Here is an 18,251-nt window from a genome sequence, read left to right on the forward strand (position 1 = left end):
AAGCAACAGGGGTTTTCTAAGAGCTGGTGTTCACAAAAAACAGGACAGCAACGTTAAGAACATGTGCACTAGGCAGCCTAACAGAGCACAACTCAAGCTACTGGGGAGAAAAAAAAAATCTGGCTAAAACCTTTTTTTTTAAAGCAAAGGAATTGCAAAGGCAAAACTTATTATAGTCTTCAGTGTGGCAAGAACCTGATCTACAGACATGTACATTCAAAAAAATCCCTTCCTGCTGGAGAGGTCTTGGGGAAATCCACAATCATCTGCCACCCCCAGGTGTCACGATGCTGCAGATGGGTGCTTCAGGTGATGGCAGAAGAGCCCGAGTGACCTTGTGAAGCTGGGCTGTGCCACCAGCAATGGCCACACATGGAGCTGGCAGGCACACGGGGCTGCTGCTCACCACTCATTTTAACTGGGGTTGCGGAGCACTATCAGGTACATCACATCATACACAAAAGAGGGAGGAAGAGAACAAAGTGAACTGTGTGCAGAGTCCAAAGATGAAAGATTAAAGAATACAGTAGGTCAGAGTTTCTTATCTTCCCTGTGGCATCAGAGATGTCACCCAATGACACTGATCACAGAACAGCCTATTCAGCGTAACACCTTAGGAGAGCGCCAAATTCACCTCTATTTCATGTTACTTCAGCAAGATTTAGTTAATGCCATTATTTTACTGAAAAAATAAGATCATGAAAGACCTTGAAATTGCTTACAAAACTTAACTTTCCACCACTCTCAAGTCTAGCAATTTGCCATTTTCCCAGATTTCAGTCTTTCTTGTTTTAACCTCAAACAACTTAGATAAACTCTTATAAATTACTCTTATAAATTACACTTCAAGGAAAATGGTTAACAGATGAAATCTTAGCTGTTTAAAGTATTAGTAAATATCTTCTTTCATTGGATATTACAGGAATAAACATATGAAAAGTGGTAAAAAAAATCTGTCCCTCACTATTGAGGCATCAGTTTAAGAAACAAATAACCCTTCATTTTATGGATGTTTATGGCCGATTTTGAAATGCTGAAACTGCCCTTATCTCTCTCCACTTAAAAGTGTAAAGCTGCCTGACTCATTTTTCCATTTAGCCTGCAAAAAAGTTGACAAGCCAGTAGTTTATCACCTTGCTGTGAAACCTCTTTTAGGTTTGTCACAGATTTAGTGCTATTTGGAGGAACTGCAGCATGGTGCTTTTACTCAGTGCCTTTGAGAGAAGAGTTATACGTTCAGAAATGGAATATAAAAAAAATAGCACTCGGGAAGGAACCTGTGGAGGAAATCCCATCAAGGCAGATCTGTATCTGACCAGGTCATGACATTGGCAGCCACAGGGAGGTGCAACTTACACCACAAGCAGCCTCATTAGAGGATGCAATTTTGGGAAGGGATTCCTGTTCACATTTAGCTTGCTCAGCAGGGGGAAAAAAAGTTCTTCTGGTAAAAACTAAACAAACAGACACTTGGGTTTGCCCAGAATATAAAACACCACTGGTCTCTGCATGGAGGAGAGGCGAGATTCAGATCACTAGAGCTGAACTTGCCCCCTTGCAGCTCTAGCTCCAGCTCTGGCTCCAGTTCAGAAGAAAGCGTTTTATCTGCACCTCAGAAGAATTTTTAGAGAAGAGATTTTGCAAGACAATCTTGGTGAAACTCTAGCTCCACAAGCTAGTCCTCCCATCCTATACAGCATGCACTGAAAGGACAGCTGAAGCTCCCCATGTGTGTGACACCAGCAATCTGTGACAATCATGGATACTACAGGGAGGCAAGAGACACCATGGAGAACAAGGAGTTTCCAGACCTTGAAGATTTCTGTGCTCAGGAGACACAATAACGCCAGGATAATGGAAGTGTCCGTAAGAAGCCAGAGACAGCTTTAGTGAAGCAGTGACCAGGACTGGGAGGTCAGTGACAAGACTCTAGACAGGGAACTGTGTTCTCAAATCACTTTGAGCACCAGGCTTTAGTTGCTAGGCTAGGGACATGCCTGGAGCAGCTCAAAAATCACCACATAAAGCTTTTCTTCTTAGAGCAGTAGCACCAAAATTCAGAGGCAGAATCCAAATTTATACCATCTAAAACCGCTCACACTGCACACATGAGATGCAAGTCTTGGTCTTGCCATGAAATCAAAACTAAGAATAAAGCAGAAATTTCCCAGAATGTTGTCCTAAGGGAGCAGTGGAACAATAGTAGCACGAGTCTGGAATTATGGGGGGGAAAAAAAGGAGGGAGAGGACAGTCTCCTTTACTCTACATCATATGGGAAAAAAATATTTCTGAATTATTCTAAGCCTGAACTCAGAAGATTATAGCTAAAATGAAAGTGCCTTTTACACTAGTTTGGACAAGTGTTTTCATTATGTTTTAGGTACTTCACCTGCCCTCCTTTCTGATAATTCTGTTGATGTGACTTCAGTATAATCTAGTCTGATCCCAGTATTATTTCCTTTCCTATAAGCATTTTAATCTGAACCCCACTCCACCATCCCCAAATGTTTCTAGGGAAAGAGATTGGAGTGATGACAAAAGACATGATAAGAGATGAGAACATTATTCAACTCTATCTTTACAAATGGGTTTGACAATCACAGCTATCTTTGAACAATTTGAGAAGCACGAACAAGGCAATTTCAGTTCCTTCTCAAGTAGAAGGAAGTGTTCTCCAATAACATGGAGATCTCAAGTTAGTTGACTTTTTCTTTTCAGAAAAGATATTGCCTCTTTTTCCCCTTTTCAAGCCTTTAGTCTATTTAAAAAATAAATGACTTTCCTACTTTCAGAAGTGACAAGAGTCACTTTGAAATAATGTTAATATCAGATATTGAGAACCTTTTTCATGGAGCAGAAAGGGCATATTTGTTGTCCTTTTTAATTTAAAACCAGGGATAACATGCCCTAAAAGCAGGGTAAATGCCCTATCATGAAGGCATGCCCAGTGTTGCATAGGCAGGATGGGGAAGCGCACTTATCCTCAGTTACGAAAACCACCTGGGTTGTCTATGCTGCAAAGTTCCTTGGGGTAAATTGAACATAATTCTAAGTGAAGGTAAAAACTTGAAACTAGGTCTTCAGAGATACGAGGCTTAATAAACAGTGGATGTAAAGTCTTCAAGAGATGTCCATCGGAACCTTTCACATCTTTTCTTTTGGACATATTCAGACGGGCCAGACAAGTGCTTTCCTCCTGTCACTGGACCCTGGAGAGCTGATATTTTTGTCTTTGCATGCACTAGGATGCAAGGATGCTCTTACATCTTCATTCCCCTTATTGGGCTGATGCTTCGCTTGTGTTCACTCAACCCAAAGGATGGCAGTGGCCTAAGAGCCAGGCAATAGCAGGACACATTCAATGGCTAACAACCATGCTACAGTGCAACACTTTAGGTCCAGAAGTCCTTTCCACAGGATGATGAGATTTCAAGAACAAGGGCCATCACCTCCCATGTGCTCGTTTGGCCAGTGTAAGTACAGCATAGGCAAAACTGTTTTGGTCACTAAACTTAGCACCAATATCTTTCTTTGCTCACTACTTAAACTAAGGGTGGATGAAAGGTGCCAGACTGGAGGGGAAGAAAAAAACCAAAACAAAAACAAACCCTCAAACTGCAATTCCTAATCTTCTTACACAAAAAACTAGACATGCTGTGTCTCACTGCTCACTCACAGAGCAGAGCAGGAGAGGTAGCTCCTGCCAGTGTGGCCACGTTGGGGAGCAGGAGAGCGGAGCAGGTATCTAATGGGAAGATGCTGTTGACTTCACTAGGCTTAGGATCAGCCCCTTATGCTTTCCATCAAACTCCAGTCCCAGGTCTTCAAGGAAACCTGGAAACTATGACTGTAAGGAACAGAAACCCCTGCCTATACTACGGCCTAAATCTGGGACTTGTCTCCACTCAGTTGGATCATTCTTATGGGATGACAGTCATTGCTTTCTCCACAGGACTCTATGCTTTAAAGCGAAGTAATATACTGCCTTCAGTAAGTCTAATGCAATCCCCTTTGATTTATTTTTCCCACCATTTCAGTCAACATCCCAGAGAGTCAGCCACTTACCAGCTGCACATCTGCTTGACAGCTTTAGGGATCCTTCTCAAGCAATAAGTCCTGCATGTCTTTCCAGGGTCTTATGCTCCAGCTCTTTACTGTTTAGAGGATATTACTCTATTTATTCTCTGCTTCACAGTCATCTTTATGTTTATCTACCAGCATTGCCATCTTTCAAGCCACTGTATTTACAGATAAGGCCTTCTGCATCTGATTACTGGTCCAGTTATTGTTTGCTGTTTTCTCCTCTATATTTAGAGGTATTTTACATGTTTGCTGGCTTCATTTCCACACACTATTATCCTCATCAAAGATAGAGAATAAAAGTTGCAGTCATAACTATGATCTCATAGCTATCTCCACTAACATTTTACTCATTCTGCTCCCTACTCATACCCCCTTAGTCACAATATTGAGTTAAAAGCTTGCAACTTACTGGTAACTAGAAAGGAAAAGTGAGTTACACTTTTATCTGTTTTCTATTATTTACAACCAAAATATTGATGTATTTGGTTTTTTTTAAATTTGACAATATTTCTAAATAGTAAGAAAATATACCTTTAAGCTTTTACTAACTATCTAACTGAAAGGGGACCCAGCTTTTATTTATTTTACTTGCATGGTTTGTCAAGGTCATGACCCTAAGGGAAGAGTCTGGCTAGTAAGATCCCAGGAGGAATCACAGGTTCCCCAAAAATCTTGTTCTCACCAACTTCAGCCTTTATCTCACATCAAGTGCTTACCAAGATACTAGCAAGAATTGTTTTGATTGTAAAGTAAACCCTCCAGTGCTCAGATCCAGTTATATTCAATTTCAGTCTCATCCTGTTTTTCTGCTCAGTCTGCATTTCTTAAAAGAAGAAATTCCTGGCTTTCCTCCTGCATGCCTACCACCAGTTTGACAGGCAACCCTTAGAAGATCCCTTCACCTCTGGATGTGTCTGCACACACATCTGTGGGTGAAGTGGGAGTTACAATGCATTCGTCTCGCAGCTGTTCTGCTACCTAGGCAGGGGCCCTGCGAATGCACAGTGTTGCTGCCTGCAGAGGAAACCCAGCTGTCCAAATCCTCAGGACTCCATCTAGTGTGTCATTGTCTGTATTCAAGCCTGAACTGTGTCCTTCATTACAAGAAAGGTCTCCCCTCCCATTAATCTTGTTGAGCAGCTCTCCTCTCCAAGCTCTGCTGCCCACAATTTGTGATTCCTTATTGTTGAGCATCCATCACACGTAAAATCAGTTCTAAGCACCCCATTACTCACATATTTAGAGATGTCAAAGCAAGGCCTCCAGGTAGCTCCCAAAGCACTTTAGAATTCCCTTCTGCTTTCCCATCAAAAAGGCAGAAAGGACATGAGCAGACAGCATCTTATTTGAATTTACCAGGGAGGTAGATTTCCTTATGCAGAAAGTTATGAAGGAAGGGCAAGGCAATGAAAAGCAACTGTAAGGTATGGTACACATACAGTTAATGATGCATGAACATCACAAGGTTTAGCTGAGCAAGGACACAGTCCTGGCTCCTTCAGGTGACTTTTTCGGTGCAAATGCAATAAAACTTCCCATGTTGACCTTGTGTGGAAACTAAGGTGAGTTTCCTTTGTCTAATATAAATTATGAGACCACTATACACAGCATTTCACAAGTTAGAAACCACCACAGCTTTCTTCTGCTCAACTTGGTCTTCAGTTTGGTTCAGAGACCATTTCCATAAACAGTCATGACATATATACATACTGCCATGTTCAGCTTGACAAGGATCAGGGAATCTGGAAATCTTCAGGAAAAAATTCACCTATACAGGGTGTTTAAGGAAGTTTCATAGACTCAAGAACTTCCATTACTGGAATAAGCTTCAGGGGGAGGTGTGGAATTCTCCTCTAAATAGCATCTCTGAAAACTCTGAATTCACACACTTGCTACTAAAAAGCAAGAGGATCGAATGATCTCCAGGGACTATCCACTAACAGATTCCCTTTCCCAGCACAGGAGTGCTGCAGTTCATTAATTCATTCATTCAGCATAACTTCACAGTTTTACAGACTCTGTAAATAAAACCTCTTCACCAGCAAACTCCTCCCGTGCTAGCTATATTAAGTGACATGCATATGAACACTCTGCAGACAAACAGGAGCAACTAGTCCATTGATATTTCTTTCTCCTCTTATCAGTATAGTTGATACTGCTTTACAAATGATGTAAAAAGATAGGTTACACTGGTAATAAACTTCAATACATTAAGTCTCAGTACAGACTGGATGCTGAAGACTTAATATCAGTCATAATTATCCATAAAATGTTATTGAATCAGGTCTTAAAACTTAATGCTGCTTTCTTTCAGGAGATAAAGGACAATAGGCTGGCAAGGCAGAGAAGGAAACATCAGGCTTTTTATCAGTCTTCACATGATTTAAAGCTGTAATCACTTCAAGGGACTAGGCAGTTCAAGTGCTACTCCAAAATCCTACTGGCTGGCCTGCACAGTCCAGTGGCATGAATGGGATACTCAAGAGGATGCTTTATTTTTGGACACGATACCACTACCCAGACGGAACGCAGCTTGTCTCTTGACCTCAGGACTGGTGAATGCTGCCTTTTTGAGAAGCTGCGTTGTGCCTCAGACTGCAACGCATGATTAGTAAGGGAATCACCCCAAAACCAAGAGGCTTCTGAAAGCTGCAGCCTGCCACCAGCCGTTGCTCCAGAGAAAACAAGTCATGCTGCTTCCCCGCCAGCCAAGAGCCTTTCACTCCTGCGTGAAGTGAGCCTTGTCTTCCTCTGCCCTCCCACACCTGCAGCACTGCCCCAAGCAGATGAGAGCAGTGGCCTGGCAATGCAGCCTCCAGCCAGGGTCTCCAGCCCCCCACCCCAAGTCCACCAGCAGCCTGCTGCAGCAGCCTCACCCTGGGCAACACCAGGAAAGGAAAACCCGGCAGAAACAGGGAGAGGTGTACGGGGAAAGAGCACCTTTTCCACTCAAAGGAGGTGACAGGGGAAGGAGACATGAGCAGCTCTCTGACAAGGGCCAGGCCAATCCTGGGGACATGTGTCCCTGGTTACTCAGCAAATACTAATCATTACATGGGCACCTCACCATCCTCTCAAGCAAGGTGAGATTTTAACAGTTGACCATAATATTTAAGGGAGAAGGGAGTCAGAAGACTTAAGCGCACATCTCAAACCAGCCTTGACTGCAGAGCCACTCTCCACCTCCGTAATGGACCTGTTTTGCAAAGCAGCCATGGAACTGGGAAGTTTTAAGGAATACTGCATTTTTCAAGAGTAACAAGTATGCCAAGGAAATCATGGAGAAGGGTAATAGGAAATACTTGGAGGGAGACCCATTCTGAACTATCAACACACTGATAAGGCACAGAATTCCTTTTCCTGAAGAGTTTTATTAACCTTTTGCTGATGGAAGGAGATTACTGATTGAGCGCTAGATGAGGTCAGTGCAGCAATTATATTTCAATCCTCTTCAAACAAGCCTCTTGCACAACGCAAGGGAAAAGGTTGATAAAATGAATTTTTACTTAAACCAAGTCTTTTAAAAGAATAATTAACCTGTAACAACTATTCTGGCCTCCTCACCAGCCCTGAAAAGTAATCCTTTCTCATTAGTTTCAAGTTTAATTAGCATCAATAATAAAATGTCCCTGGGAAATAACCACTGCATCATGCTCTCTAATGCTGACATACACCATCCTACAAATGGAAAGAAATGCCATGGGGCAATTTCTGAAGATAGAGAGAGGATCAGCAGATCACAAAACGTAAATAAATACAGTTAAATACAAATAATACTGCAGTAAGGGTGGAATGTGACAAAACCAGATTTGTTTGAAAGGCAAGAGTGGCAAACACAGTCTGGAGTGGAGAGGACCAGAAGACAGCTTTGCCAATAACTGCTGCAGCATTTTCAGTGAGTTACCAAGCTTCTCACCTCTAATTTCTTGTTCTTTCTCGGCCTTTTGGCTGAAGCAAGGAGAAACATCAGTATTTAGTATATTCTATACAAGGAAAACCATATTCTGCACTTGCAGTCTAACATAATCAAATAATGCTTTTTCCATCTCTGGCTTCTATGATCTCTCTGTAAAATGGATATAATAATGCTTAGCATTGTCACTAGGGTGATAAGGCTTAAAGTACTTTGAGAATCTAAGATGAAAGAGGCTATAAAAAGCCCAGACATTCTGATGCATCTGAGATAGCCTGTTATTTAATGGGCAAGCTGAAACAGCAGGAGAATGCCAATGCACAAGCTCTAATTGGAGGTCTGCTGCAACTTGCAGAGCTTTGAGGGATTACCAAGGACTCCTAATGGGTGAAGTCACAGATATTCAGCTGCATGTTGCAGGCAGCAATTGCATTCAGCAGAACTACATGAGCTTTCAAAACTGAGCTAAGAAGAAATCTCCAATGATGTAGAAGTGCTAGAAAGATTATGAAATGCAGAAAAACACCATTTCTGATGTGTCTACTGATGCACATCACTGAGTACACATGTAGATGGGCATTACCTCTTCCCAAATATTAAGAAATACACAGTACAAGAACACAAACAGAGCCATATTATATCACACTCCCACCTCACCAGTATGGTATCCCCGCTTTTTTCCAAACTCACCACCAAGTGCTCTCTACTCTTGACCTAATCACCTTACACAGTGTCATCTGCTCACCCCTTGCCCAGCTTGTAACTCAGAGATAGAGTCCCAATTGTCTTTCATTGCATGGTTTTGTAAGGTGCAAGACTGAAGAGAGTTGCTTATCAGTAAGAAGATGGGGAGAAGCCTGTGAAAAGAGCCCACAGCTTTTTACTCACATTCAGTGCACACCTGCAGGGGAAATCCAAGTCTGAAATGGAGTCAGCATATGCCTTCTTTCTGATAGGAAAGGTAGTTCTTCTGCCTTGGTGTAACCACTGAACTACCACCAAAAAGCTTTTAAGACTGGCAAACCAAACTGAAGAGTTGCTAGAGACAAGCTTATAAAGGGGCTTCCCACCATTTCTAGAAGAAAAGCCCCTGCCCAGCATCTCAACTCCACCATTCATGATTGAAGAAGAAACAGCCAGGCCTCTGAAGCTTTAAGCAGTCTCAGATCCCACCTTCACTATTAATTTCTGACACCTGAAGCAGGAAATGAGCAATCATAGGCTTTCTCCCCTGGTCTCTGTGAGGTTTTCTCTTCCCAGGACTGGGCAGCCCCCACCAGCTGGCTACAGCCAACACTTGCAGCTTTTTGCTGCAAACAGTGTTGGCACCCAGCTGCAGCTGCTAAATGCACCCTTGGCAGCTGGTGTGGGCAGGGGAGCAACAGCCCTCCCTGCTCTCCTTTGTGCTTTGTGGGTCTACGAGTAATGCTGTCCAAAGCCTTGCAAATTATTCAAATGGTGTATCTATATTTGACCATTTGGCTTCAAGACAGGAGGGTGTTTTAATTGTCAAAGGGACAGTACATAGTTTTGCCAAAACCAAAAACTCAATGCATTGTAACACCAAGCAAATTGATACCACTTTTAAATTTCAAAGGTTTGCTATCACTGAAGTGAAGGAAATAATAGTCCTATGATTAGCACTGCAGATGTGGGAATAAGTCAACATGGTAGGCTGCTTGTTTTGGCTTTTACTTCAGAAATTTCAGAGTTTGAACAGCATCTTATTGTCCTTATTGTGGTTCTCAGAAAGTAAAAGTAATAGCAATCTGCAATAAAATAGCACCTTCTACCAATGGAGCTCAAAAGCAGTCAAAACTACCCTTGCTTTACAAAGGAAATACCTGCCACAGAGGGAAGTAATTCATGGCACATCAGTGGCAGAACTGTGTATATACATATATATATATATATATATATGTATAACCCCCTCTTCTGATCCAAATTCCTCACAGGAGCTTCCCATTCTCCCTGTTCACTCTGTGCCATGCCCACCAATGACAGACCCAACACTGCAAGATAAGAACGCTGGAAGTCAAAGCAGAATTTGATTCTTGCAACCTCCCTCCCTAAAGCACTGAAGCTCTTTGCCAAAAGGTAAAATAAATACAAAGTAGTAACTGATGCAGTTTTCACACGACAAGCACCACTTCATACTCAGTAAGCAATTTTCCATGCTTGAGTCTGTTTTTATACAATAGCTTGCCATTTTCTTTAAAATACCTATTGTTAGAAAACACTCTGGAGTCTGTCTCCAGCAGGCCACCAGCCCCTTCTACTAGATACAGCTGGAACAGTTCAGCTACATGCCGTAGATCGTGCACGGCTAACAAGTGAGGATTCTCCTTCAGCACCACTGACATAGTTTATAGCTTCTGAAAGCAGAGATATCGAAGTCCTATCTGCGCTGTCACAGTAAATTTCTGAGTGGCCATGCTGAGCAGGATAGTGACAACCATGAAGCTACTAGGCAGTCTCAGTCATAAATCAAAATACTCATGTAAATTAGACTTTAGCCTCAAAATGTGTTTCTTGCCTAAATATTTAAACACATAAATAACCTCCAGCCATTCCAGCTTGTCATTTTAAGCTTTCTGACATTTATTGTTCGGAAGAAAAGAAAGGTCAGACTTATCAAATCTGCATTTATGCTTCCATGACATTTTTCTCCAACCAAATTTTTCTGAATTAGAGAAGCAAGACAAATGTGGCACATTTCATAAAGGACCTTTCTCAGCTCCGCGTTGCGGTCTGAACAGCCCCGTGGAGCTCAGAGCGGCTTCCCAGGAAGCAGCTGCTGCGGTTCGGTGGATAGGAAGAGATCTGGAAAGCAGGCAGCCCGAACTGCTGTTTGCCCCTAGGTAGATCACTTGTGCCAAAAAGTAGCTCTCCTCATCTTGGCACTCTAATTTTGGGGTAGCTGAAGCTGACGCTTTGGTCTGATAATTCGACACAGCGCTGAATTTGCTGCTGCCTGGGAAGAAAAACCTTAAGTAAGAAAAACTTCAGTTGGGCTCCAAAAAGCAGTGTCACCCTAAATTAGTTAGCACTGCTATACTGAAAAGGTGATACCTTCTTTGCTATGACAAGGCTCACGCTATCTGTGAAATTTTTGAGTAAGCACTAGGTGTTGCTAACCTCTCCTCACTTTCTCTACCTATTTTGGCTAATTCACAAACAGTGAATTTGCAGATTATATTTTCTTCTCGTGTAATGTTCATATGAGATGTGCAGTGAACCAAATGACCAGACTACCTTAGGATACAATTCAATCAGACAACACAAAACTGCCTTTGATTTTTAAGTATGTCTCTGCATTTATAATAAAGTCTCCCAGTGCACTCCTCTGCTGTAGGTACATAGCCCTTGTTTTTACGGATGGGGAAATAAAAGCACAGCAAGATTAGAGAAAATATCTTTTTAAAATGTGTCATAAATGTTCATTCAAATAAAAAAGTTAACATAATAAACTGGTATTTGTGCCCCTTTCGGTATCTGTTTGTGGATATTTTAGTGAATAAGCTTATGAATAAGACCATTCATAAGAACAATGAGCTGTGCCTAAAAGTAAAGGAAATCTGCAGAAAACAGACCTGGAAATCATAAACACATTATGGTGTAATCCTGACTGCCATCAGAGAGCAGCATCGCTACTTGACTGTGGTCCAGGCAAAGCCATGGGGAATATTGAGTGATGACAGCACGCTTTCCACGAACCACTGAAAGCCTGAGTGTCATTTCTAACATTAGCTGCCAAACACTTGCCAACAAATTTGCAAAGCCTTAAATCTTTGCGGTCACCATGTATATAGTGAGCAGGGCACCATTTGTCAAAAGAGTTATCTGCTATGAGTTTCTGCGGTGCTCCTGGAGTAGGTGAGAGTCTTGGCCAGCAATGGGGCAGGCAGACTAGGAAGGGAAGCCAGGGATGGTGCCTCCCGCGAAGCCAGTCAAACCCATCACTAGGCAATCGGCTGCCTCTTCAAGGGGCATTTACAATTCAAGAACTGGCACTGCGGATTGAGCAAATCTGCATTTCTGGAGAGCACCAGCGTCTGCTGGTCTGGAGGGAGGCACTATAGACCTAATACATAGGGCAGGAAGGACTGAGAAAGATGCTGCTAAGCACATTTAGGGTGAGCCATGATTTAGCAACTGGTAATCAGCATTTAATACACTGGCAGCCATGAGAACCCAAGGGTAGAAAAGGAAAAACTCAGTTTGCACTAGTTTATGTCTAGAGCAAACTCAGCAAGTGCAAATCAGGCCTGCTGTAGAGCTTTGCACTGGTGCAGCATCCAGCCCTGCCTGCTGGCCCACAAGCCTAGGCTAAGCACCAGCACCAGCAGAAAAGAGTGAAACCACTTGCACTGAAATGAAAGCCTTCCAGAAGCTCCTCTGTAGTGCTTCAGTCCTATCCACTGAGTTTTGCCACTGATTTTTATGAAGAGCAAGATCAGACCTCAGATGTCAGATACACAATCGAGGATGAGAGAAAAACAGAGCAACTGGAAAGTGACTGAAGTCTTCTACCAGCTTTCTGAGCAGGCCTGGCTCAGCATGGCCCAACTCCAAACTTTGAGAGCAGAAAAACAAAAACAAAAAATAACAAAAGGAAAATACAGCTCAGAGACCACAATCAAATTCTAGTGCCTCTGAAATACATGACAAGAATCCTATGGATTTTATTACAGTCAGATTTTAGCTTAGAGCCGTGATTTCCACTTACTCTATGTCAGTTTTTAAAAACGTTTTTTCATTTGGTTGGAATTCTTCCTACTCTTTAGGTGAAGGGTCCTTCCTGCAAACAAGTTCAGGGGCATGGCAGCACTACCCTAAAGATGCAAAGCCTAATTACCTCAGCATTATAATAGCGTTGGTATGTAGTGAATGCAATTGCAGGGAGAATACATGCGTAAGTTAGTAAAATTTTAGACAAAGGCCACGGTGCAGGAGAAATATTTCCCCTAGCCAGCGGATGAAAAGTTATGCATTGCTATTTAAGAAACGTAATTGGAATGTTCAATCTATTTCATGAATGAAAGTACCCTGACCTTTACCAGGAGGAATGACTCATCCTCATCCCTGTACACCCCTTTTTAATGTAGTCTTCCCACCTTTGCATATGCAAGTAGCAATTAGTTCTCATGGGAAGTTATTTTATGGCCGTTTTAGCTTATTAAACTCACAAGAAACCTATTTAGCAACATTTGTGGCCCAGGTGCCCTGCAGTAAGTGAGCTGGTTACCTGTGATGTGAACATGACAAAGCGCATATGCCACTGGTTGGGAGGCAAGTGTTCTGCGTCATTACGGAGTCAGCGCTAACACCAAGCACTTGCCTTGGCTTCACGCAGCCTCCATGTGCCCAGTTTGCCCCATCTCTGGGCTGAGATCCATCACGAAGGTCTGCACAAGACCTCTGTGCAATGTGCAACACCCTACTTGATCTTAAAGTCCTGGGGGTAACTGTAGGCCCAGCAGCAGAGGAACAGCCGTGCAAGATGTGATGCTGATGTCTGGACAGTTCTTTGGTGGCAATACAGAGGCAGTTTAGGAGTGTTTCAAAGAAGGCTCAATAACCTGCCCAGGGAGTACACAGCTATCAAGACCCACTGTGTTTTGACACTCGATCACAAACCCTACCACAAAGTGAGAAGCAAAGCCAGCCACCGATCTTCTGACGAAAGGGTTTGCTGGCAGATCAGTTTCCCATGGGAATGTACTGGTTTGGATTACATTGATTCGGGGAAGGTTTCCTTGGAGGGGGGATGGAATTTCCAGTCAAAACCAAAGAAAATGACAGCAATGTCACCAGCAACCTGGTAGCTGGGAGGCTTGCTTAAAACATGGGAGGTTTGTAGCACTGTGATCCTCTCTGGGCTTGCCCCTCCCTTCTTGTGCAATTTTTATTGTTTGTTTTTCCACAAAAAGATTGAAATGAATTTGATTTCGTCCCAGAGAAGCACTAGGGGAAGGAGAGGAAGCCAGTATTAATTCTTGAAGCATTTCCAAGAGAGGAAATCTGTCTCTTAGCCAATTCTGGAAAGGCCAAGCTGACACAGAAATTGTAGATGGGCTTGGAAGCAGAGCTTCTGAAATAGGAAGCTCTTTTTTGCAGAGTACTCCATTCCCACAAGGATGAGTGCATGAGAGAAATCTGGCATGGAGAATATTTGCAGAAAGCCCTATGGAAATTCCTGTGAGCTTCATAGTTTGTCTGTTAAACAGCAGCAGGCCAGTTAGTACATCTTTTACTAATTGTTCAGTAACACGCTGAGGCAAATTACACTACACTTTGTGCAAACATGTTGTTAGAAAGGAAAAGAGTTCACTCTGGTTTAATATCTTTAAGTCAGCATCAGGGAGTGTAACAGTTAAAGAGAATAAAGCACTTCCTAAGGAACTCTTCCGTAACCGTTAAAGTCAATGGGCATTCAGCCTCTTGCAGTTTTTTCTCATCCTAAAATATATTTCAATCTCCATTCATAGGGAGGATAATTTTGCCAAAATAATTTAGCAAGGTAATTACATCTTTCCCTGGGAAGTACTGCAATGCTGGGCCTCTCTAACAAGGAAAAAAAAAAAAAAAAGAAAGAAAAGCTAAATATGCCAAAATAAGTGAAGCAGCTTTACATTATTGATGGTAGTATTGTGTTGTTTGCAATCCATTTCCAATTAACTTAAGCAATGAAGGCAAGGCTCAGATGCCTTAGGAAGGGCTTTAGCTAAGCCCTGCACACATTAGCTGCACTGGCATTAATAATTGCTGGATTTCTCACACTTACGGGCTGCTGGATGTTATCACCCTGTCAGCACGTCCTGCTATCAGCAGGGCTATATGGCACAAATTGAAGTATGGCAGTGACACATGGTGTTCAAACAGGCACTAGCTTCACAAAGCGGAAAGAATGGATTTTTAACGTGTTTAACAAACCCATGTTCAAACTCTAATACAAATTCATGTAATAGCCTAAGTACACTAAGTTTTCATTGCTAAAAAAGCAGAATATAATTTTATAGTGGCACAGCCTATGCATGTTAGCAACCTTGGTGTAAAATTCAAGAGAAGACTCGGATTTTTAGAGATTAGGAACATCTGCTAGGAGTAGTTATTACTGTGATACAGGTAGATGAGGTCAATATTCCCTCTCCCCTCTCTCTTCCTCCTGCTCCTGCATCCCCTATGGTTGACTTTGTATGACCGTACTGCAGTAAAGACTGCAGAGCCTTGTCTCCAACATGATTTTACAGGGAAACACCTAACTACTAGATATCTATCTGCAAAAACATGTATTTCTTCTCAACAGCAAAGACAACATCCAAAGCCAGGGGGTTTACTAACTTTGGTTAAAGCTCCGTCTGCCTTGACTTCCTAAGACCAGAGCACCTGGTCCAGAGCACCGGATACCCTCTGCCGGGGTTACCGATGCACCTTGGTCCTCACAGAGGGCAAGTGCACGCTCTCCAGCTCCCCTATTGCTAAAAGCACTGTGGCTAAGCCAGCATTGAAAGACAAAGCTACATCTTAACTGTCAAACAGTGAAGCAAGACAAGTGCTACTCACAATAAAGGCCCCAAACAGCAGGTAGGTTTTTCTGTGTGTTTTAGGTTTTTGGTGGTTTTTTGGATTTTTTTTGCTGTAGTGTATCAAGGTGAGACCAGCTGCAAGGGGAAGGTAGGCTGTTTTGACCTCACCTGGCCACCTTGTGGTAGAAAGTACCTCTGCCTTCTGCCTGCCAGCATTTGTGCAGGAAGATAACCTGTGTATCTCACGCCAGCCGCAAGCATAAGACTGGTTCATGCAGACCCTGCTCTAACAACCTGCTCTGATTTCAGCGCCGGGCAGCAAGGAGTGGATATGGGTTCAGCTTGCACTTACTCAAATCGCTGGCCCAGCTTTTCAGTTGAGCAGCAGCAATCAGTGGCTTCAACTTTGCATTCAAAGCCCAGCACTGACTTGTCTCACCTCCTGTGAATTTACTTAAGTATATTCCCTGGTCCATTAAGTAGGTGGCTACTCAGGAACACACCATTGAATTCTATACAGCTTCAGAAAAGCTACCTAACTTAATTCACTGTGACAAATTATTTGGCCCTGCAGTCCTCCAGGTATTACGTTCTTTTAGTGAGCGAGCCTGAGTGAGAGCTAGCGTTAAAGGTAAATTGCATGCACTGAATAGCAAGCTTTCTTGATTATTGGCCCGAAGTAGAGACTTGATTAGAGGTAACGGAGCTGCCCTGTACCCTGACTGCAAACAACTGCAGTCTGGAGCCAAGATCTTAAGCCACAATCTTTCTTCAGAAAAATGCCAGTGCTAAGTCAGGCTCCGCAGACGAGCAACTTTTTGTCTGTTCAGCTACATGTGTCTGCTACAGCATCATTCACTGAGGATCCTCTGTGGTTTCAAAACGATAGAAATTAACTCCGTTCCAGACACATGAAACTCATAGCAGCACCAGTTTCATGCACGTGTCGGTGTGTCAGCCATTACCTGATACCTTTCAGAGGAGAAATAATACTGTCGCGTATCACTATGAGCACTGCTGTGCCGATCTGCTGGTCAGCTCCGCTTTGGGCATGTTTTTGCTGTTCCCCGAGGTCTGCCTGCACTAACCTGGGAGTCCCCTGCCGCACTTGAGCCGGCTCGCCCCTCTAAGGTGACATTTTTAAGTTTCGGAGAGCCCCATTTTGCTCTCCGCAGACCACGGGCAGCTTCGTGGAGGGTCTGGCTCGCGGCCGCGCGGCGCAGACGAGCCCCCGCGCTCCGTGCGAGCGCTCGGCGCTCTCCGCGCGACGCGGCCCCGCGACCGCGCCGCTGGGCTGCGCGCGGGGCGGGCGAGCCCCGAGGGGGACCCGCGGCCGCCTCCGGAGCGGCGCCCCCGGACCGGCTCGGGACGACGCGCGGGCGCAGAGGGCGCGGCCGGGGCCCGCGGGGACGGGCGCGGGGACGGGCGCGGCGGCATGCAACGCGCGGCTCACCTGCCGCCGAGACGTGGAAGAGGAGCCGGGGCCGGGCGGCGCGGATGGCCGCCGAGAGCCCGCGCTCCCTGCCCAGCAGGGCGGCCCGCCGCTCGGGCATCAGGCGTACCCGTAGCCGGCCCTCACCGGCGCGCAGCCACCCGGAGAAGAGCTCGGTGAGGTTGAACTCCAGCTGCGCCGCGCCGCCCGGCCCGCCGGGGCCCGCCGGCGGCTCGGCGGCGCAGCCGTCCCGCAGGCTGCCCTCGCCCAGCTCCAGCACCAGCTGCTTGGCGCGGCGCAGCCTCCGCGCCGGGCCGCCGGGCAGCGCCGTGGCGGGGCCGCCGGGGCGGGCGGGCGGCGCGGCCCGCGGCAGCCCCCCGCGGGCGGCGCGCAGCAGCGGCGCGCAGTCCAGGCGCAGGCGGCACCGCGCCGCGGCTCGCCCCGGCGGCCCCAGCACCAGCTCCCGCACGTAGGTCCGGAACAGCGAGGGCACCACGAAGTCCACGGCCAGGCTCTTCCGCTGCAGCCGCGAGAAGCCGGCGCTCTCCCGCGGCGCCGGCGGGCCCGCCGCCCCCGGCGCCAGGCTCAGCGCGAGGCAGGCGGCGGCCAGCAGGCGGGCGGGCAGCCGGCCCCCCGCCATGGCCCGCCCGCCCGCGTGCGGGGGCTCGGGGCGCCCCGTGCTGCGCGGCCGCCCCGTCCCGTCCCGTCCCGTCCCGCCCCGAGGGAGCGGGGCCGGGGCCGGTGCGCCGGGGAGCGCGGTGCTGGGGCCGCTGCCGAGGCTGGTGCGCGCCGAGAGCGCGGGGCCGGTGCGCCCGGGACCGGGACCACCGCTGCCGAGGCCGAGGCCGGTGCTGGTGCTGCTGCTGCTGCCGCCGCCGCCGCTGCGCGGGCTTTACCGGCTCCAACTACCCGCCACAACGCGGGCATTACCCGGCGAGCGCTGACATCACGCCCGAGCCCGCCCGGCAGCAGCCAATGCCGTCCCCGGCAGCCGTCATTATGCAAATATACCGGGGGCGGGGCGGGCGGAGGCCGGGAGCGGGGCGGGGGGCGAGTTCATTGAGAAAAAATGGCCCGGCCGCCCCCGCTCGCCCCGACGGGAGGGGCGGGGGCGCCGCGCCGCCGCGCCGGGGAAGCGCGGCGCCGGGGGCACCGCGGCGCGGTCGCGGCGGGCGGCAGGGGCGGCCCCGCGCCCTGGGCAGGCAGCGCCGGGGCCCGGCGCCGCCCGGGAGAGGGGCCCCGCCGGGCGCTGCCGGCCCCTGGGGTGCCGGGGCCCGCCCCGGCCGCTCTGCT

The 18,251-nt window shown here is 46.3% G+C and overlaps 1 protein-coding gene across 1 annotated transcript in view; it reads right to left on the bottom strand.

The window, feature by feature from the left end:
* Positions 1 to 17,598, bottom strand: part of ALK (ALK receptor tyrosine kinase) — a 319,617-nt gene extending 302,019 nt beyond the window's left edge. Inside the window, exon 1 of the mRNA XM_064510188.1 lies at positions 16,980 to 17,598. Coding sequence (XP_064366258.1) covers positions 16,980 to 17,598 — 619 coding nt within the window. The remainder of the gene's footprint in view (positions 1 to 16,979) is intronic.
* Positions 17,599 to 18,251: the final 653 nt, after the last annotated feature.

Source organism: Dromaius novaehollandiae, chromosome 3 (assembly GCF_036370855.1).
Source record: "Dromaius novaehollandiae isolate bDroNov1 chromosome 3, bDroNov1.hap1, whole genome shotgun sequence".
NCBI classification, from domain to species: domain Eukaryota; kingdom Metazoa; phylum Chordata; class Aves; order Casuariiformes; family Dromaiidae; genus Dromaius; species Dromaius novaehollandiae.